Consider the following 16,330-nt stretch of genomic DNA (forward strand, 5'->3'; position numbering starts at 1 on the left):
ACGGAGAAAAACCGAGAATTCAAACTCGAACTCGAGTTCATCACTGAAAAATCGTTAAATAATCAGGCCAAATAATCCAACTCAATAGTAATACTCTAGCTATAGCTCATTACCACAATGCCGCATCGGGCGCGGTGAACCAAGGACCGTGACCGCACCTTATGAAATCATCGCCTTCACCTCTGCACCTTCACCTTTAGCCTACCTAGGTACCTACGCCTACAACCCCAGACCTCTGCTACACTGGCAGGTACCAGTACACAACTATTTTCAAAAATTCATAAGGGAATTCCTCATCTCATCCTCTCTCGATATCTCATACACCCTCTCCCCCCCCCCCCCGGACCTCATCGGCTGCGGCTCCGCTTCGACCTCCCCCAATCTGCCTCGGAATATCCTACGAGATCATTCTATGTCACCCTCTGCCTCTCACCTCCACGGCCCCCGTCCGCCCAGCCAAGGACTTGATCTCGATCTCGATCTCGAGTGATTAGAGTCCTGCCTCCTCCAAAGACTTCCTCTACATCTACAACTTGCGAAAAATGCCAACATACCCCATTCGTCGCCGACCGCGCGAGTGCAAGACCTGTCTACCGTGCCGCGCCAGCAAAGTCCGCTGCGATCGCAACGTCCCCTGCTCCAATTGCGTCAAACGAAACTTCACCTGTTCCTACGGCCGGCCATCATCCAACCGACTTCCCATCTCTTCCTCCTCAGCCACCACCCCGCTTCATTCCTCCTTCCTCTCGCCGGCTTTCCCGCCCACCTACCCGGGAGCAACAGTAACATCAGCAGCAGCAGCGCCACCAGCACCGTTGCTCCATGATAATACCGATGCAGTCTCCACCACCACCGATCGGCCCTCCCAGGCCAGCGACGACGCCGATCTCCCCGAGCTAATCGACATGTCTCAGGGCGAATGGGACGAGATAAATAATAAGATGGCTGCGATGGAGCAGATCATCGGCAGCTTGAATTCGCTCTTCCAATCCCACTCTTCCCGCCACCGTGTCGATCATCATCCAACCCCGCTACAACCTCCACCATCGCAGTCGGAAGAAGTGCCTGAGCGCAAATACTCGGCTCGGTCGGAGGGTGTGTATGGGGCCAACCCGTCTCGCACCGGCGCGGTTCATCTGGGATCCCGCTCGGCGTTGGTCGATATCTTGGATAAAGCGAGGGGCTCAAAGGATATGGCGCAGGCGCTGCCCCAGGAGGATCTACTGGCGGATCTTGCATTGGGAAATGAGTCGGCCGCATACCCTTTTGTAGATCTGTGGTCGTCGGACCCTTATACTTTCAATATTGCAGGCGTGTGCTCGGTGATTCCCGAGGATGATCAATGTGAACGGTATGTGCTGATGATATGCTGTTGTTACGAGATGATGTTGTGTTGTAGAACGCGGGTTCTTGCGCAGGCATTGCGAATTTGCAGGATAATTTGGCTGACATTCTTCTCCTTCTCCCCTTTGACTCAGATTCTTGGGCTTCTATAAAAAGATTGGCGCGGTGTTGTACCCGGTGTTACCGGAGCTAGACGAACTGGAGTACAAGACGAATTGCTTACTCCAGGGGCGGCGACGCGCGGGAGGTGTCTATAGGCCGGATGCCAATGGGTTAGTCAAACCGTTTGGAATGGATTTGCCCTTTTTGAGCCTGCTTTTTGCGGTTCTCGCTTCCGGCTGCCAATTGTCCGATATTTCGGAGCGAGAGCGCGAGTTGACCTCGTGGGTATACGGTGCGTTTGAAGAGGAGCCGCTGCGCTGCGCTCGTAGTGCAGTGGCACCAGCAGCAGTGGTGGCAGCGAGAGACTCATGATGATGTTGAATATTTTACTGACCAGTTTCCTTAGTTTCTTGTGCATATCAATGTCTTCGGATGTTGAATTATGTTTCGCAGCCCACGGTGGAGGTGATTCAAATTCTTCTTATTATCAGCAATGTCTTGTCATATAATATGAACGCCGGTGCTTCATACACCTTGCTAGGTATGTTCTATTTTCAAATAGAACCCTTTGATTTGACGCTCAACTGATCTGGTATTTAGGCATGACGGAGCGCATGTGTCTTGTTCTTGGTCTTCATGTTGAATCCACGGGATTTTCACTCAAGGAGCAAGCGATCCGGCGCCGCGTCTGGTAAGATGGGCTTTTTCTCCAAAGCTGTTCTGATTGCTAACATCAGTAGGTGGGCAATGGCTTTCCAGAATAGTCATTTCTCGCTTGCCTATGATCGACCTTCCATCACCATGGTTAGCCAACCCGAAATACCCTTCGATCGTAAATCCATGCCGGGACATCGAACATACTTCGAGACATTGTGTCGCGTGGTCTCCCTTGCCCTTGAAGTTCTGCGATCCAGGATGTATCCAGAGTCCTCCCGGCCCCGATTCCACGAGATCCGCGAATGCAAGCAGCGCATCCAGCGCATGATCGCCGAAGCTACCCCCCACCTCCGCTACAAAGAGCAGTGCCACTCGCTGGTCGAGCACATCGAACGAACAGAACTGCGCCTGCACTCATCGTATCTACTCTCCGTCCTGTGCCGCGTCTCCCTCGACCCGCACTCCCACCTGGACGAACACCGCCGCGCCATCATCCGCGACGACTGCATCGCAAGCCTAATAGACACGGTCGACGCATTCGTAGAACTGCACGAAATCAACTCGCACTGTTCCCGCTCATGGATAAGTCTCCAGCGCTCCATCGCCTCCGCTTTCCTGCTCGTCGCCAACGACGACAGCACCCAGACCTGGGCCCTAATTGACCGCCTGGAAAATGTTTTGGCTGACCACGTCTATGCGGACGGCGAAGCGGACCTGAATAACCGCACCGACTCGGCGAAGCATCTCTCCTCGTCTCTGCGCGCATTGCGCGAAATCCGCGAATCTTTTCGCGCGCGCAAGGCTGTTCCCTTTCCCTCGACTGCTGTTGGTCCGGCTATCCCGATTCAGAATCCCTCGCCTGTGGTGTGGCGCTCGTCGCCGTCTTTCGAAGCCGAATTGGAGATCCCGACTACTATGGTCACGGGCAGTGGTGGTGGCGTCATGCCTGTGCCCGCAGCTGCAGCTGTGCTCCCGATTGAAGAATGGAGTATGCGGAATATCTTGGGGAGGGGTTCCGGATGTTATGCTGTTCCCCACTATGAATGGGAAAAGTCCGGTGGTATAAGCGTTCTGTTCGGGGATTGGATTTGAATATTCGCATTGCATGACGGCGTTATTTTATTTTGGGACCGGAATCTGGGGCTTCGTCTTATTTCATCTTTTTTTCGAGACGGAGAAGAGAAAGGAGGAGGTTTGGGGGGAATAGGTTCGGTATGGAAGGATATCTGACAATTTTTGCGCAACAGTCAGCCTTGTTGGTTCTTTTTCTTTGGCGTTTCATTTCGTATACCCTGTTGGTCAACCGGCGACTTCTGCCCACCCCAGTCGAGTCGAAGCCGATGAAACGCGGCGTGTTGCGGCTCCATGTTTATTCATATACATACATATCAATCGTCCACCGGACAGAACATAATACCGCCATTTATCACACGGATATCAACGATATACTAATCGAAGAGGGGAGTTTCGGCTTCGGCGCAGTCGACAGTCCAGTGTGATCATGATATCATTCCGCACTGATCGCGGCCCTCAGTTTCAAGTAGACCAATCAGGCAGGCAGGCAAGTGTGCAGGCGTGCAGGTAGACAATGCGATTATTTGAAGGAGAAGGGAAAAACGGAGCCTCGAGACCATTATCGCGCCCCTCGCGCGACGAGCGCGGCGTGCGAGGAGGGTATTATATCATTTTCGCTCTGCCCTAGTCACACGCTCACTTCGTCCCATTCCTCGTATGCACTCCGTCTACCTCCGTCCCCGTCCCGGCCGAACATCTCTATCCGGACACATCCGGCTCATTTAATTCGCAGCTCACTCTTTTGCGCCGCGGTGAGTGGATTCTTGGGTTCGTGTTGGATTGGAGGGGGTGGGCACCGTTCGGCCGGCCGAGAAATCACCGCGGGCCGTTGGTGTTGGTCGTCTTTGGTGGATCAGACGATCGACGCCTCGCTCTACTTTGCCTTGCCTTGTCTTGCTGTTGCTTTCCCCGCTGCTTACTTGCATTACATCAGTACTCCTGTCGTCTACGTATGCTGCTGTTGTTTGCAGCGTCGAGATGGGATCGATATTCCAATGTATGAGTTCCAAGGGAGGAGGATTTGCTTTTTTCGTGGTACTCCTGCCCCCTGGTCTGGTCTGTGATTATGGTTCTTCCAAGTCCTCTCCGGAGCGAGACCAGACCAGGTGTCCGATGTAATCCATTTTGGTGCTGGCTGGCCCGGATTTGGTTTTTAGATCGGCGGTGCGGTCGTGATGGTTGTGGTGCACTATTGTGTACTAATACCTACAAGGTGTCTCAGGGCACGGCCTCTCCTTGCAGGATGCGAAATTAATTGAGATGGCTATTGCTATGGCTGCATACAACTTATGATCAGACTCTGGCACCTAAAGTATGCCTGAGCTGACAGGCAAGTATGGGGGCTGCGTCGATGGCCTAAGCCTCAGGCTGTTTTGTCTTCTCGCGCCGGGCAAGATATCACTACCAGTGCAGATGTGTGGCATGTTTTAGAATCCGTATAGGCTCTCACTAGGTGGTTTAGTCTAGATAGGGAGCGGGATTTTGGATTCTATTCAGTTAGAAACAACTCCAGATTGAACCTTGGAGGTTGACTACTACTAGTAGACCGTTCGATCCCCGATATCATATTTGTCTTGGTATATAGTACGTAGGTGGCCTATAACTCCACGTCTACTAATATAGTTCAAGTTCATAGACCCTTTTCATTCGTGTTTCAATTCGTACGTGCCCGTCGCATCCATCATGCCATTCAAGTTCTGGGCGCTATTTCTATGTAGCTTGCTCGGACTCGCCGTGATTAGATTCTCGCTCCGGGATCTGCAGTACCATCTCTCGGGATGTACATACAAGGCTGGCTAGCGTAACGGGATTTGCTCGTGCTTGGCAGTTAAGATTTTGATTTTGATTTTGATTTTTGACCCCTTTTCAAAGGATAACTTGAAGGCATAGTTGCTGTTGTTTGTGATCATATCAAAACGAGTTCCGATTCAACCGGTATTTCCCAAGCGAAAGTTATGTCATAATGCAAGGCTTAAATTATAGGAAGGTAAATGCCGAGTCTGGAAGCAATGACCCGTGAAATGTGAAACGGACTACTAAAGATAGCGTGGTTCAATTTTGAGAGGGGAGTGCTACGTTAAAGAGTACGGGGTTTACGGAGTACCATGTTGAAAGATTTTATCGAAAAGGAATCCAAATATGCCATTTCATGACTGATAATTCCATTGTTTACTGAAACGAGGGGAAGCATAGCTAGCACAATCCTCATGGTCCTTGACGAGGGCTGCCCGAAATCGGCCTAGTTCACTTTTCGCCCCCAACTACCGCGTCACATCGTCATTTCCCCTGATGTAATCTCTCTCACCTTGAAGTAAGCCCGATGAGCCTACTTCGTACTTCGTACAGCCACGAGGAGTGCTCCCTGAGACGAATCGGGCCGAACTGTTGCACTTTGTCATACTATAACTACGCGATGCGGAGTGCACAAACTAGAGTTGCACCGCGTTCTGATCGCAGAACGCCGCCATGTGGAGTATAATCGAAGCTAGCTCCTCGGTATCATGGATGATTGGAGTACTTATTATTCTTGATCCCTTCTGAAGAAGTGTATAAATTAATGCGAATGCGAGAGCGAGTATCTCTCATCGTATAGCCAAATCAGGGACTAAATCCAAGGGCAGTTACTCGAAAAGGAAATTCCTCGATTCTGAGACGTGCAAATCTTTGCTCTTCTCGTGGCGGTTCTACTCGGAGTTCTGCAAGCTGGTTACATCCCCTGAATTAGCTTTACTCCACTTGGCTGGAGATCTTTGGGCATTTTCCAGAAAGATTCTGGGGTACTGCGTACAGCCCTCCATCGCCGATGATATTTAGATAGCTCTGGGGTCTTCCCGACCCTCGGAAAAATTTCCAGTCCGTCAATCAATAGAGTGATTATTCACACTTTTCTGCAATGGGTGTTCTTTCAAAAGTAGTCGCACTAGGTGCCTTTGCCGGTCTAGCAACAGCCTGGCTACCCGAAACCAACAAGAAGATCCAATCCAACGACGGAAACAACCTCTTCACCTCATCGAATGGTAAGATCCGAGGCGTCAATCTCGGTTCGCAATTCATCTTCGAGCCATGGATCGGGACAAGCGAGTGGAGTTCCATGGGATGCGGCAACACAGGCTCTGAATTCGACTGCGTGAGCTCACTAGGCCAAGACGCCGCCAACGCCGCATTCCAAAAACACTGGGGTGACTGGATCACCCAGGACGATATCTCTGAAATGGTCAGCTACAGTCTGAACACGATTCGAATCCCCGTGGGATACTGGCTCCGCGAAGACTTGGTCTACTCGGACAGCGAGCATTTCCCCCAGGGTGGATTGGAGTATGTTAAGAAAGTCTGCGGCTGGGCGAGTGATGCAGGCATGTATATTATTATGGATTTGCATGGTGCGCCTGGTGCTCAAACTGCTAGCAATGCATTTACTGGCCAGTTGGCGTCGGAGCCGGGGTTCTATCAGGACTATCAGTATGAGCGGGCGCTGAAGTTTTTGGAGTGGATGGCTGGGCTGATTCATAGTACGGATGAGTTTCGGAATGTGGGTATGTTGGAGGTTGTCAATGAGCCTGTGCAGGATGATGATAAGGCTTCGTCGATGAGGGAGAATTACTATCCCAAGGCTTTTGAGGTGAGATCTATTTGTTCCTTCCCTTTCTTTCTTTCTTTCTTCCCTCTACTCTTCCCGGAAAACATGTATAGCTAACGCATAATCATCCAGCGAATCCGCGCGAACGAAACTAGCGCCGGCATCGACAAGGCCAATTACCTCCATATCCAAATGATGGATAAGCTCTGGGGCTCCGGTGATCCGAACCAGTACATCGATGACTTGTACTACGCGGCCTATGACGACCACCGCTATCTGAAGTGGGATACCAGTGTCGACGTATCGCACGATAGCTATATCAGTGATTCTTGCAGCGATAATCGCGACAGCAACACGCTGACGATAGTGGGAGAATGGAGCTTGGCTGTTCCTGATGATGTTGAGTCGAGCTCGGACTGGGATCCGAGTTCCAATACGGATTTTTATGGAAAGTGGTTTGCGGCTCAAGTGCACTCGTACGAGAAACAGCAGGGATGGGTTTTTTGGACATGGAAGGCTCAATTAAATGATTATCGGTGGTCGTATCAGGGTAAGTTGAAGATTCTCTTTTCGCTTTTATCTTGCATGGAGCTGGATTATTGTTGACTCTTTGATAGATGCGGTTAAAGCGGGTGTTATTCCCAAGGATCTTAGCTCTTTGCAGGATGTTTGCAGTTAAGCAATGATTTGGGTGAATGCGTTCAAAGGGTTGTACTGAGCTGGGTCAAGGATTCATAACATTGACATTAACTCTCCGATATCTGCTTCTCGGTATGTAGTAAGGATTCAAGAATTATCATTAAGCTTCGTACTTTTTGCCTGAATGGCCTTTGAACATTTACATTTCTTTCTATGAAAGCTACCTAGCAATCGTCAATGTACCCGACAGGGATTTTTTCCTTCTCACCGAGGTATAAGGAAGGCATAGCAAGGTAATGAGCTTCGCTAACAAAGAGCCCATGTCAAGAGAAATTGCAAAATGAGGAGTAGAGATAATAAAACGAATGGAGGGGAGTAATATGAGGATCACGATTTAAGGGCGTACTCTGACGACTCTGGCCACCATACCATTGCCCAGAGCGAGACTCCAGGGCCACCAGGCTCGATGACAGCATCGGCACCAACCTTGCCTTTTCCCAAGATGATCTCTTCTATCTCTTGGAATCCAAGAGAGAGGTACAAGTGGCGTGAGCCCGGAGTAGTTGCCTCAAGCCAAATGGGGAGGTTTTCGGAGCGGGCGATGTTTTGGTGGTATCGCATAATCTCTTTGGCAAGGCCTGCGGGGTTTTGTTAGTATGAGGGGTGCAGGAGGAAGGCTGACTATCTTTAATCCACGAGGTGGCGGCCTCACCTTTTCCGCGGTGATCGTATTCAGTTCCAATACTGAAGACGTAGTAGTATCGTTTTTCGCCATGGAGACCCTTCCGCTTAGCGTTATCCGTCATGCCGGAGAATTCGGTCCACAGCCGCTAGTGATTTTGAGCCTTTTTAGTCTTCTCTTCCAGGTGGTATGAACGCATATAAAAGCTTCTCACCTTTAAGCCAGAGATGCCAATCCTCCATAGAACACATAGAAAGCCTGCGTATAGAAGCGTCCAGACATTATCAATACCCTTGCCTGGTGGAATAATCACCGATGCTGCTTTCCATCCGTCGGCTTCGGTGATGATCGCACCGTTCATCAGGGCGGATCGGACGAGTGTGGACCAATATGTCGGGAGATACGCAAGTCGCTCTTCTTGAGACATGTCTAGCAGCATGTAGGCAACGACGGGATCGTTATCAAAGACGCGGCCATTCAGACCGGCGACTTTGACGAGGAAATCTGGATCATAGTGAGTACATGAGCGGGGAAAGCGTAGAGGTGGCGGACCGCGTTTGCCATGGGTGAGAGGAACTAGTGCCTGCGCCATGGTGGGAAGTAGGAAGTGTTATTGTTTGAGTCATTAGCGCGTAAAGATAAAATATCGAATATGGCCTTGAGGGACTTGGGCCATGACTGGGGATATGGAAGGGATGGAAAAGGGTGTTAGACTCGAAGTGGGATGCGGAGGCGGAAGAGGAAGTGGAAGTGAAAGTAGACGAAATGGGATCGGCTGGTGCGACGACGTAACCATTTCCTTATGTAATCGAAAGTGTAATGGAACAGCTTGCTCTCCTTTACAAAGGGGCAATCATTATATCTTTATCCTGGTATGTATTCATTCAGACCTCATCTGTGCATCTTGTCACATCAAAAAAGTAGTAGCAATGAGTATTGAGATGCTTGGCTGCCAAGCGATGATCTTAGTGGGTCTATACTGGACTACTCCGTACCTTGAGTTACTATGCTTGTACATACAAAAGCATGCTGGGCAGCTCCTTATAGCTGTATATTTCCATCTAAAGTAGTACCTCGGGGACACGGAAACACCCATACTCTGAATTTATGATCGTAAATATTACTACTACAAAGACTACTCGATATCATGAAGTGCCAGTTGCGTAACTTCCTTACAGCTGGTTCTGCGGGGCCTGCCTCTGCCGGTACCGGGATTGGCTTCCCGGAACCGCAACACGCAACACTACAACACTAAACACTTCTTCACTTTCCCTCTTCACTTCTACTTCTTTTCACCTCTCCTTCTCGGATAAAACACTCATCGATCCCATCTCATTTCCACAAACCCAATCGCCATGGGAGCCACCACCCTCCTCATCCTTGACATCCAGAATGGGATCGTCGACATCTTCGACAAGTTCATCACAGAGCCATACCTGGAGCGCCTAGTCAAGACAATCGCCGCAGCTCGTAACGAATCTATCAACATCATCTATGTCGTGACAGCATTCCGCCAAGGTTACCCAGACACCCACCCGCTAAACGCCTCCACCGGCCCAGTCACGGCAGCTGGCAAGTACCAAGAGGCAAGCGCCGATGTCCAGCTCCACCCAGCCGTCCAACCTCTTCCAACAGAGCCCATTATCACTAAACGCCGAGTTTCAGCATTTATGAGCACCGAGCTGGATCTTCTTCTGCGCTGTTCGGGTACAGATCATCTGGTCGTGGCGGGAATCGCGACTAGTGGTGCCGTCCTCTCAACCATTCGCCAGGCACAGGATCTGGACTTTCACATTACTGTCCTGCGGGATCTCTGCCTGGATCGTGATGAAGAAGTTCACCGTGTTTTGATTGACAAGGTCTTTGGCCGGAAGACGGATGTTTTCAATGCGCACGAGTGGGTGTATCGAATCAAGGGACTGGCGTCTTCCTAAAGGCTTGCCTTATTTCAACTTCGGATTCTAATTGTGAATCAAAAGTACATGGAGCTGGGTTCTTTTAAAGTTTAGTGGCTCTTGCTTTCAGACCTCCTCTGATCGAATTATGTATCGCAAATCAGGATGATTATGTTCGACTCCTTTTTTAGGGAGTGGGCTGCTTCACTACATGGATAGTAGGCTGCAATTTCATTCACAGCAATAATGGCAAAAGAATATTCTTATTCGATTCCGCAGATAATGTATTTGTGTGACTATGACGGTATTAACCCGCCAGAGCTTGCTAATCAATTGCTATGAAAGCATTAGTATTCATTGAATAGGTGAGCGCAAATGAGGCTAAGGTTCCAGTGACTGGCAGTGGTCCAGTTTGAGGAGATGCAAGCTCTAGACCCGAGTCGACCGTGCACGCTGTTAGAGCTCTGAGCAATATCCAGGGTACCACTCACTAAGCCCAGATTGGAAGTGGGTTTTATTCAATCAACTTATAACTTGGAAAGGGAAGAGATAGGCAATATAGTTAGTAGGTTATTGCAGGGACACAATGGTCGCAGCTTTTGTTATTTGCGTTAGTTAATGATTCTCTCTAGTAGAGGTAGACTTTTTTGCGAAATAGCAAGTTACTCTCTTTCCATTTATTAAGACTGTCATGGGCCAGTTGATCTACTATAATATCTCTACACCATGTAAAGATCTTGAGATTTTGTGTATGGCTTCCTTGCCCACGCAACGTAAATGTTCGGAATTTGAGTTTTGATAAGAGTTTGAGTGATAACTTTCATTTCTTCTTCATTCAATATCTTGCGTGCTTGCAAATCGAATCGTAGAGTCGGGAAAACAGCCCAATCCCTACTTGCACTTCCCTGTACAAAGGCGAAACATGACAGCCGGGCGCATCGTAGGAGCCGAGTCCTCCGTCCCAAAAACAGACTCGACTGCACCCCGCAGCTCCTTCTTGGCGCGAATTAGGTCCTCCTGGGCAAAACCTGGCCCAATCGTAACGTTAGAAGCCTCACCAAGTTTCATAAACTCGTTAATGCTTGTCTCGTCGTCCGCATCGACAATCTGGACTCGCGCATCAGCAAGTAGGCCAAACAGGCCTGCGGCGGTCTCTGCATTTGTGTGTACAATTATAGGCGGTAGGATCACAACTGTCCACCTTTGTTTTGTACGCATTATATCTGCCAGCTGGGACCGAGTCCATCTGTATTGTGAATGTGGTTCGTCGGGATTCCTCCGGTGTTGAAAGGCCTGCAAGTGACCCAACATGATGGAGGCTTGGCGGGACTTGGTGCGCGCTGCATGCCACAGGAGACAACGCACTGGGTCACCCCAGTTGTAGGTTTCCCACTCGATATCTGCATCTGCATCCCAGTTAAGGTGAACGGAGTCACGCGCTAGGTCGAGCCATGGGTGTTCAATCATGTTATGGCTGAAGCTTTGTGTATCGGCGTTCTTTTGGAGGTCTGGGAGCGAGAGAGGGCCACGACCGTCTCCAAACGCTACATCCCTTGATTCGCGACAAATCCGCGCAATAAGAGGAGGTGCTCGATTAGTACAAGATATCTTCCAGTTTATTTTGCATGGGGGCTGGTCCCAGATAATATCGTCTTGTTGGTGGTCGAGCTCCACGATGCGGTGCGGGATACAATGGTGCCAGATCGCCAGACGAATTTCGGGAGGAAACCTAGAAAAGAGGGAAAAGACAACTTCTGGAGGGGACATAATGTAAAGGATAAATAAAAGATGCTAAAATTCGGAGATTATAAATTCAGATTTTGACCTTGGATGAATGGGGAGTGGAGGATTTGATAGAAAAGAGAAAAAAAAAAGCCAAATGTCGCCTAAGTCACATGTTGCCTCAATCAACACTAGCCATGAATATATATATATATATACATACTATATGAAGATATCAGAGATTGTCGGGGGTGGCCTTGGCCAGCTAAACTAACCGACTACCTATCTTACTATGATGCTTCCTTCTACGGGTATTATAGTCGACTCAAACCTCTTAAAAGTGATAACTAGGCGTGCTTCCGAGGCTTCAAAAACTACTCTTCAGCGGCAATACATGACATTTGCAGCTGCGCCCTCGGCGCGACTTAAGTGAACCGGGGAGGCCTGGGGAACAGACGCAACGCGAGAATTACGCTCCTCCCAAGGCGTCCAACGGTACATGTAACTCTGAACGGTCATCATCTGGGACATCCTCAAGGTCTTGCCCCGCCTCCCAAGCTTCTAGCCATTCCCTCAACCTTTTCGGGGGCCCCAGTTGATCTGCAAAAACACGCCGTGGAAGTTCTGGATCTTATACGGAGCACCCTTGAACCCGCGGGCTGGATACCAGGTAAGGTCGGGATCACATCCTTTCCACTGAGCCTGATATTGTAGCTTTCCTCTCTAGATCCGGGACGCCAGGATTTGCTCCACCTCCCATTCTCGCTCGTCGAGAGGGTTGCATGTAATCATAGGAAGAGTATCATTTCTGGAGGGAAGCCTTCCCCTCTTAGATCTCTGAATATTCTTCGGCCCACGCGTAGATGAAGGGGCCATCAGGCGGCGCGGCTTATCAAGAGAGAATCGAAGTTGCAGTGCGTCCAGCTCATTTGGTGAACTTGGCTCGAAGGAGGAAAAAGTACGAGGTCCCCAACGCATGAGTCTCGACAGTAAGGACGGCAAGCCCAAAAATATCTTGGCTGTGGTAGGACTCCGCAGACCGCACAGAGGACGCTAAGCTACCTAGCAACTGCCCAAAAGGTCCTAAAGATAGCTAGCTAGTTACTTTTCTTGTAGGTCGAGTAGCACGTTTACGTCTCTTTGTACAACACAGACTTTTTTTTCTAGTCAGAGCAGTCAGGATAGCAGTTATACTGAACAGTATCAAATTCAGGTTGGTAGCTACAACAGGGCCAGTTTCTCCGTTCAACAATTCGTACCTAGACAACTTCAAAGAACTTTCGCCGAGGCGGCTTTAGGATTATAGATAGTAGCTCTAGACTTAGGGTAACAGTAGGTAGATAATTATATCTTGGTTACGTACTATATCTAGGGATATAGGGGGAGTGGTATTTAAGGATAAGAGTAGCAACAGTTAATAGGCTGGTATAGGTGTATATACTACGGCTTGGGCCTAAGTGGCTATGCCTATATATATCGGAGGCTCTATAGCTGCTTTGATAGTGTTGTAAATCACTTTAGAGAGGTTGTTGCGGAGGGACTGAAGCTCCTACTACTAATCGTGTAAAGGAAGTCTTATGAGGTCGTCGGTAAGAGCTTGAGTACTCTCGAGAAATTCCCTTATCCGGTCTGATTTCATCAGTTTCTGACTGCTATTAAGTTCTATCAATAGCTCCGTGGCGCTGCGATTGAGGTTCTGAGCACGTTTACGATTTGAATGCAAATTTTTCAACGTGCTGGATGCGCCCCCTGAAGGGCGTGAAACCACCTTCTCTATGCGCCGCACCGGCATTTTGAGCTAGGATATACAAAACCGGGCTTAAAATGTAGCGCGTGGAGTTATTTAAAACTTGTAAGGTACTAGAAGTTGCCAACTGGCGTGGTTCCTGAGATATTTCAAAAATTCGATTTGCGCCGAAATAGTTGTTTTGCTTGGCGCTCATCATGTTCTCAATTACCGCGAGGACCCGAATTGGGGGCAAACGGCGAAGAATTTGACTCCGAATGGCCGGGGTGTGCACATCGTTGTAGATGTGGGCGGCTTGTCAACTTTGACGCAGTCGCTAAAAGCAGTTCGTGTTGATGGACTTATTGCCCTCGCTGGAATGCTGGGTAGTGCACCTGGTGATACTCCTGTGCCGACGTTGATGGATTGCTTGTCGAATTCTTGCACCGTTCGCGGATTCCTGCTCGGTACCCGCGATCAATATCGCGAGATGAACAGGTTCATTGCGGAGAAGGGAATCGTGCCAGTCGTCGACGAGCACGTTTTTGATTTTACGGAGACGAAGGAGGCTTATGAGTTTCTGCTGCTGCAGCGGCATTTTTCGAAGGTTTGTATTCGACTTTAGACAGTTATCTCTGTTTAGGTTTGTGGAAAGAGGAAATTTAATTGAATAGCTAGCTGGTCTTGTTTCTTCATTCAGATGGAATGGAATTTCGTCATTGGCATCATTCTTTTAAGCCGTTCAATATTCTTATCATGATTTGTACATTTCACTGGTCGAATTAACTACAGCTTCAACTGGCTTCGATCCTGAGGCCCAGAGCAACAAGAAGGCTCCGGGTGCTGGGTCGATCTGTTGAAGGACTGTGATGACTGCGGAACGTCCAATGCTGGGTTCTTGGTGAAGAATCCATCGGGCTTGAGCATGACGCTGACACGCTCCATTGGCATAACTGGGAAATCCTCGATGCGGGGGTTATGGGTAAGGCCGAATGCTAGAAATATCGTCAGTGACAGACAATGGCAAGAGTGGGCGGGGAAAAAAGACTTACTGTGCCAGAGGACAAGATCCTCGTCCTCGACGGTATCGTTTCGGGCAGCCCACTTCTCGACACCTTGAGATTCCTTGCTCTGGTTCGTGAATTCGCCGGCCGCAAACAGCTCATCGTCCTGGTACTTGGTCACCCAGATTGGGCGAGTGGCGAATTGTGCACGCTTGAGGCCGAAAGACTTGGGGTTGGCCAGGATCATCTGGCTGGGTGATGTTTGTAATTTATAGGCAATGGGGTGGTGTGTGATCGGGTTGATAATGTGGTCGTTGCGAATCTTGAAGACACGGTGCTTCTCCACGCTTGTAGATGCGCTGCAACTGTTCCGAATGGTGTTCTTCTCGGTAACATAGCCGACTCCGTAGGGGTTATTATCATCCTCCGGCATAGGGACGCTGTCCTCGTAATAGACAGTGTTCTTAAAGCCGTCCAGAGCAGGATCAATACGTAAGGAGAACATATGCTGGTGGAATGGAGCCATGACACCAGGTCCGACGTTGGTTCCCCAAGGCACAGTTTGGCCATTCTCGTTGTCGAATGGGACGGTGGAAAGGATACCAGTTGCACGGACCTCGAGTTCGATATTGGCGGCCTGATCCAGAATAAAGGCAAAGATATACTCGTAATTGGCGACGGTGCAGATCATCTGAACGACGAGCTGACGGTTACGAACAACTGTGGCCGCACCAGTGCGGTAGTTGGTGTGCTTGTGCTGGAGACCGGCATCCTGCTCATGCATACAGATAACGTTCTGAAGGTGGACGGGAGCACCCTGTGCATCAGTGCGGTAACCATCGAAATACTTAATGTGACCGAGACAGTCGCAACCCAAGGCAAGCTGGTTAGCAGTAATTCCGAAGCCGACATCTCCGACGTCAAAGGCTTGCTTGCGGTGGTAGGGAGCGCGGGGGTCTGTGGGGCGAAAGTTAGATCACTGAAAATTTGGGGGGTCTGAATATAGGGTCGTACCTCCATAGGGGACAGTCATTTCCGAGAATGAAAGACGGTAGAATGTGTTACGACCGTCATAAGTCAGATTGTGCAACACCAGACCCTCCCGGTTGTTGAAGCCGACACGGAACCGCCATTTCTGCCATGAGACGGCATTGCCAATAACATTGAAAGATGCGCCCTCAGGCTGCTGGACAATATAAGGCTTTAAATCAGTGCGGACCGGCTCATCCAGCAAATCGTGCGCGTATTGAATAGCCTTCACTGGCTTCCAAGGTTGGGTCTGCGAGGTCCGGGCGTCGGCGCCGTCGGGAAGGTAATCAATACGCACCAGCTCGCGCGTAATACCATCAAAAACAGGCGAAAATTTGAGAGGCAGAGAGTATTGGTTGTGTTGCGGGTGATCAGTCGACACAACGTACATGTAGCACTGAGTCAAACGACGAGACTCATTGATGTCCTCGGTACCGTAGATCCAGGGATCCATGCACACGGTCATTCCCTGTGGCAGGTTCAATTTCTCAATCTCCGCCTTGACAGCCGGATGGCTCAGGCAGGTTGTCTCCATTTCAATCATCTCGTCCACATCCGCGGGACCTTGAACATCCTTGGGAAGTTCTTTGGCCGAGATGATAGACTTGGTGTTGGCATTCAACAGGGCCTTGTAAAAAGAACCATTGTCCAAGCGGTGGAACAGAGCAAACAACAAACGAGCGGGCTTGGCTGGCCGCGGCTTGCCTTGACGTTCAGATTCAAGGTAAGGAACGACCTCATGCTTGTAAGGCTCTTGGAGATCAATTCGCTTATAACGCAACTTGACACCAGGGAAGGCCGATTCCAGGATGCGCACGGCCAACTGGATCTCCCCAGGAGTGATCGGGTCAAAGGGGTGGAGGCTCGCCATAATGAAGA

The 16,330-nt window shown here is 49.7% G+C and overlaps 7 protein-coding genes across 7 annotated transcripts; 4 read left to right on the plus strand and 3 right to left on the minus strand.

Moving 5' to 3' along the window:
* Positions 1 to 542: 542 nt before the first annotated feature.
* N7533_007622 (uncharacterized protein) lies at positions 543 to 3,195 on the plus strand (the record flags this gene model as incomplete). The annotated part of the gene is made up of 5 exons (XM_057104272.1): positions 543 to 1,351; positions 1,479 to 1,738; positions 1,853 to 1,987; positions 2,047 to 2,137; positions 2,187 to 3,195. 5 exons carry the CDS (start codon positions 543 to 545, stop codon positions 3,193 to 3,195), a joined length of 2,304 nt encoding a protein of 767 aa, XP_056959229.1.
* A 2,875-nt stretch (positions 3,196 to 6,070) lies between these two features.
* N7533_007623 (glycoside hydrolase family 5 protein) lies at positions 6,071 to 7,433 on the plus strand (the record flags this gene model as incomplete). Its single annotated transcript, XM_057104273.1, has 3 exons — positions 6,071 to 6,796; positions 6,887 to 7,304; positions 7,372 to 7,433. The coding sequence occupies 3 exons, from the start codon at positions 6,071 to 6,073 to the stop codon at positions 7,431 to 7,433; spliced, it is 1,206 nt and encodes a 401-aa protein (XP_056959230.1).
* A 347-nt stretch (positions 7,434 to 7,780) lies between these two features.
* N7533_007624 (GNAT family N-acetyltransferase) lies at positions 7,781 to 8,667 on the minus strand (the record flags this gene model as incomplete). The annotated part of the gene is made up of 3 exons (XM_057104274.1): positions 7,781 to 8,031; positions 8,106 to 8,223; positions 8,290 to 8,667. 3 exons carry the CDS (start codon positions 8,665 to 8,667, stop codon positions 7,781 to 7,783), a joined length of 747 nt encoding a protein of 248 aa, XP_056959231.1.
* A 763-nt stretch (positions 8,668 to 9,430) lies between these two features.
* N7533_007625 (cysteine hydrolase family protein) lies at positions 9,431 to 10,009 on the plus strand (the record flags this gene model as incomplete). Its single annotated transcript, XM_057104275.1, has 1 exon — positions 9,431 to 10,009. One exon carries the CDS (start codon positions 9,431 to 9,433, stop codon positions 10,007 to 10,009), a length of 579 nt encoding a protein of 192 aa, XP_056959232.1.
* An 852-nt stretch (positions 10,010 to 10,861) lies between these two features.
* N7533_007626 (2EXR domain-containing protein) lies at positions 10,862 to 11,737 on the minus strand (the record flags this gene model as incomplete). Its single annotated transcript, XM_057104276.1, has 1 exon — positions 10,862 to 11,737. One exon carries the CDS (start codon positions 11,735 to 11,737, stop codon positions 10,862 to 10,864), a length of 876 nt encoding a protein of 291 aa, XP_056959233.1.
* Positions 11,738 to 13,696: 1,959 nt separating this feature from the next.
* On the plus strand, positions 13,697 to 14,043 carry N7533_007627 (zinc-binding alcohol dehydrogenase-like protein; the record flags this gene model as incomplete). The annotated part of the gene is made up of 2 exons (XM_057104277.1): positions 13,697 to 13,705; positions 13,753 to 14,043. The coding sequence occupies 2 exons, from the start codon at positions 13,697 to 13,699 to the stop codon at positions 14,041 to 14,043; spliced, it is 300 nt and encodes a 99-aa protein (XP_056959234.1).
* A 161-nt stretch (positions 14,044 to 14,204) lies between these two features.
* Positions 14,205 to 16,322, minus strand: N7533_007628 (Copper amine oxidase N2-terminal; the record flags this gene model as incomplete). The annotated part of the gene is made up of 3 exons (XM_057104278.1): positions 14,205 to 14,413; positions 14,471 to 15,379; positions 15,437 to 16,322. 3 exons carry the CDS (start codon positions 16,320 to 16,322, stop codon positions 14,205 to 14,207), a joined length of 2,004 nt encoding a protein of 667 aa, XP_056959235.1.
* Between the last annotated feature and the right edge of the window lie 8 nt (positions 16,323 to 16,330).

Source organism: Penicillium manginii (genome assembly GCF_028828005.1).
Source record: "Penicillium manginii strain IBT 31320 chromosome Unknown utg000005l:1.0-5665137.0:1.0-5668048.0, whole genome shotgun sequence".
Lineage (NCBI taxonomy): Eukaryota > Fungi > Ascomycota > Eurotiomycetes > Eurotiales > Aspergillaceae > Penicillium > Penicillium manginii.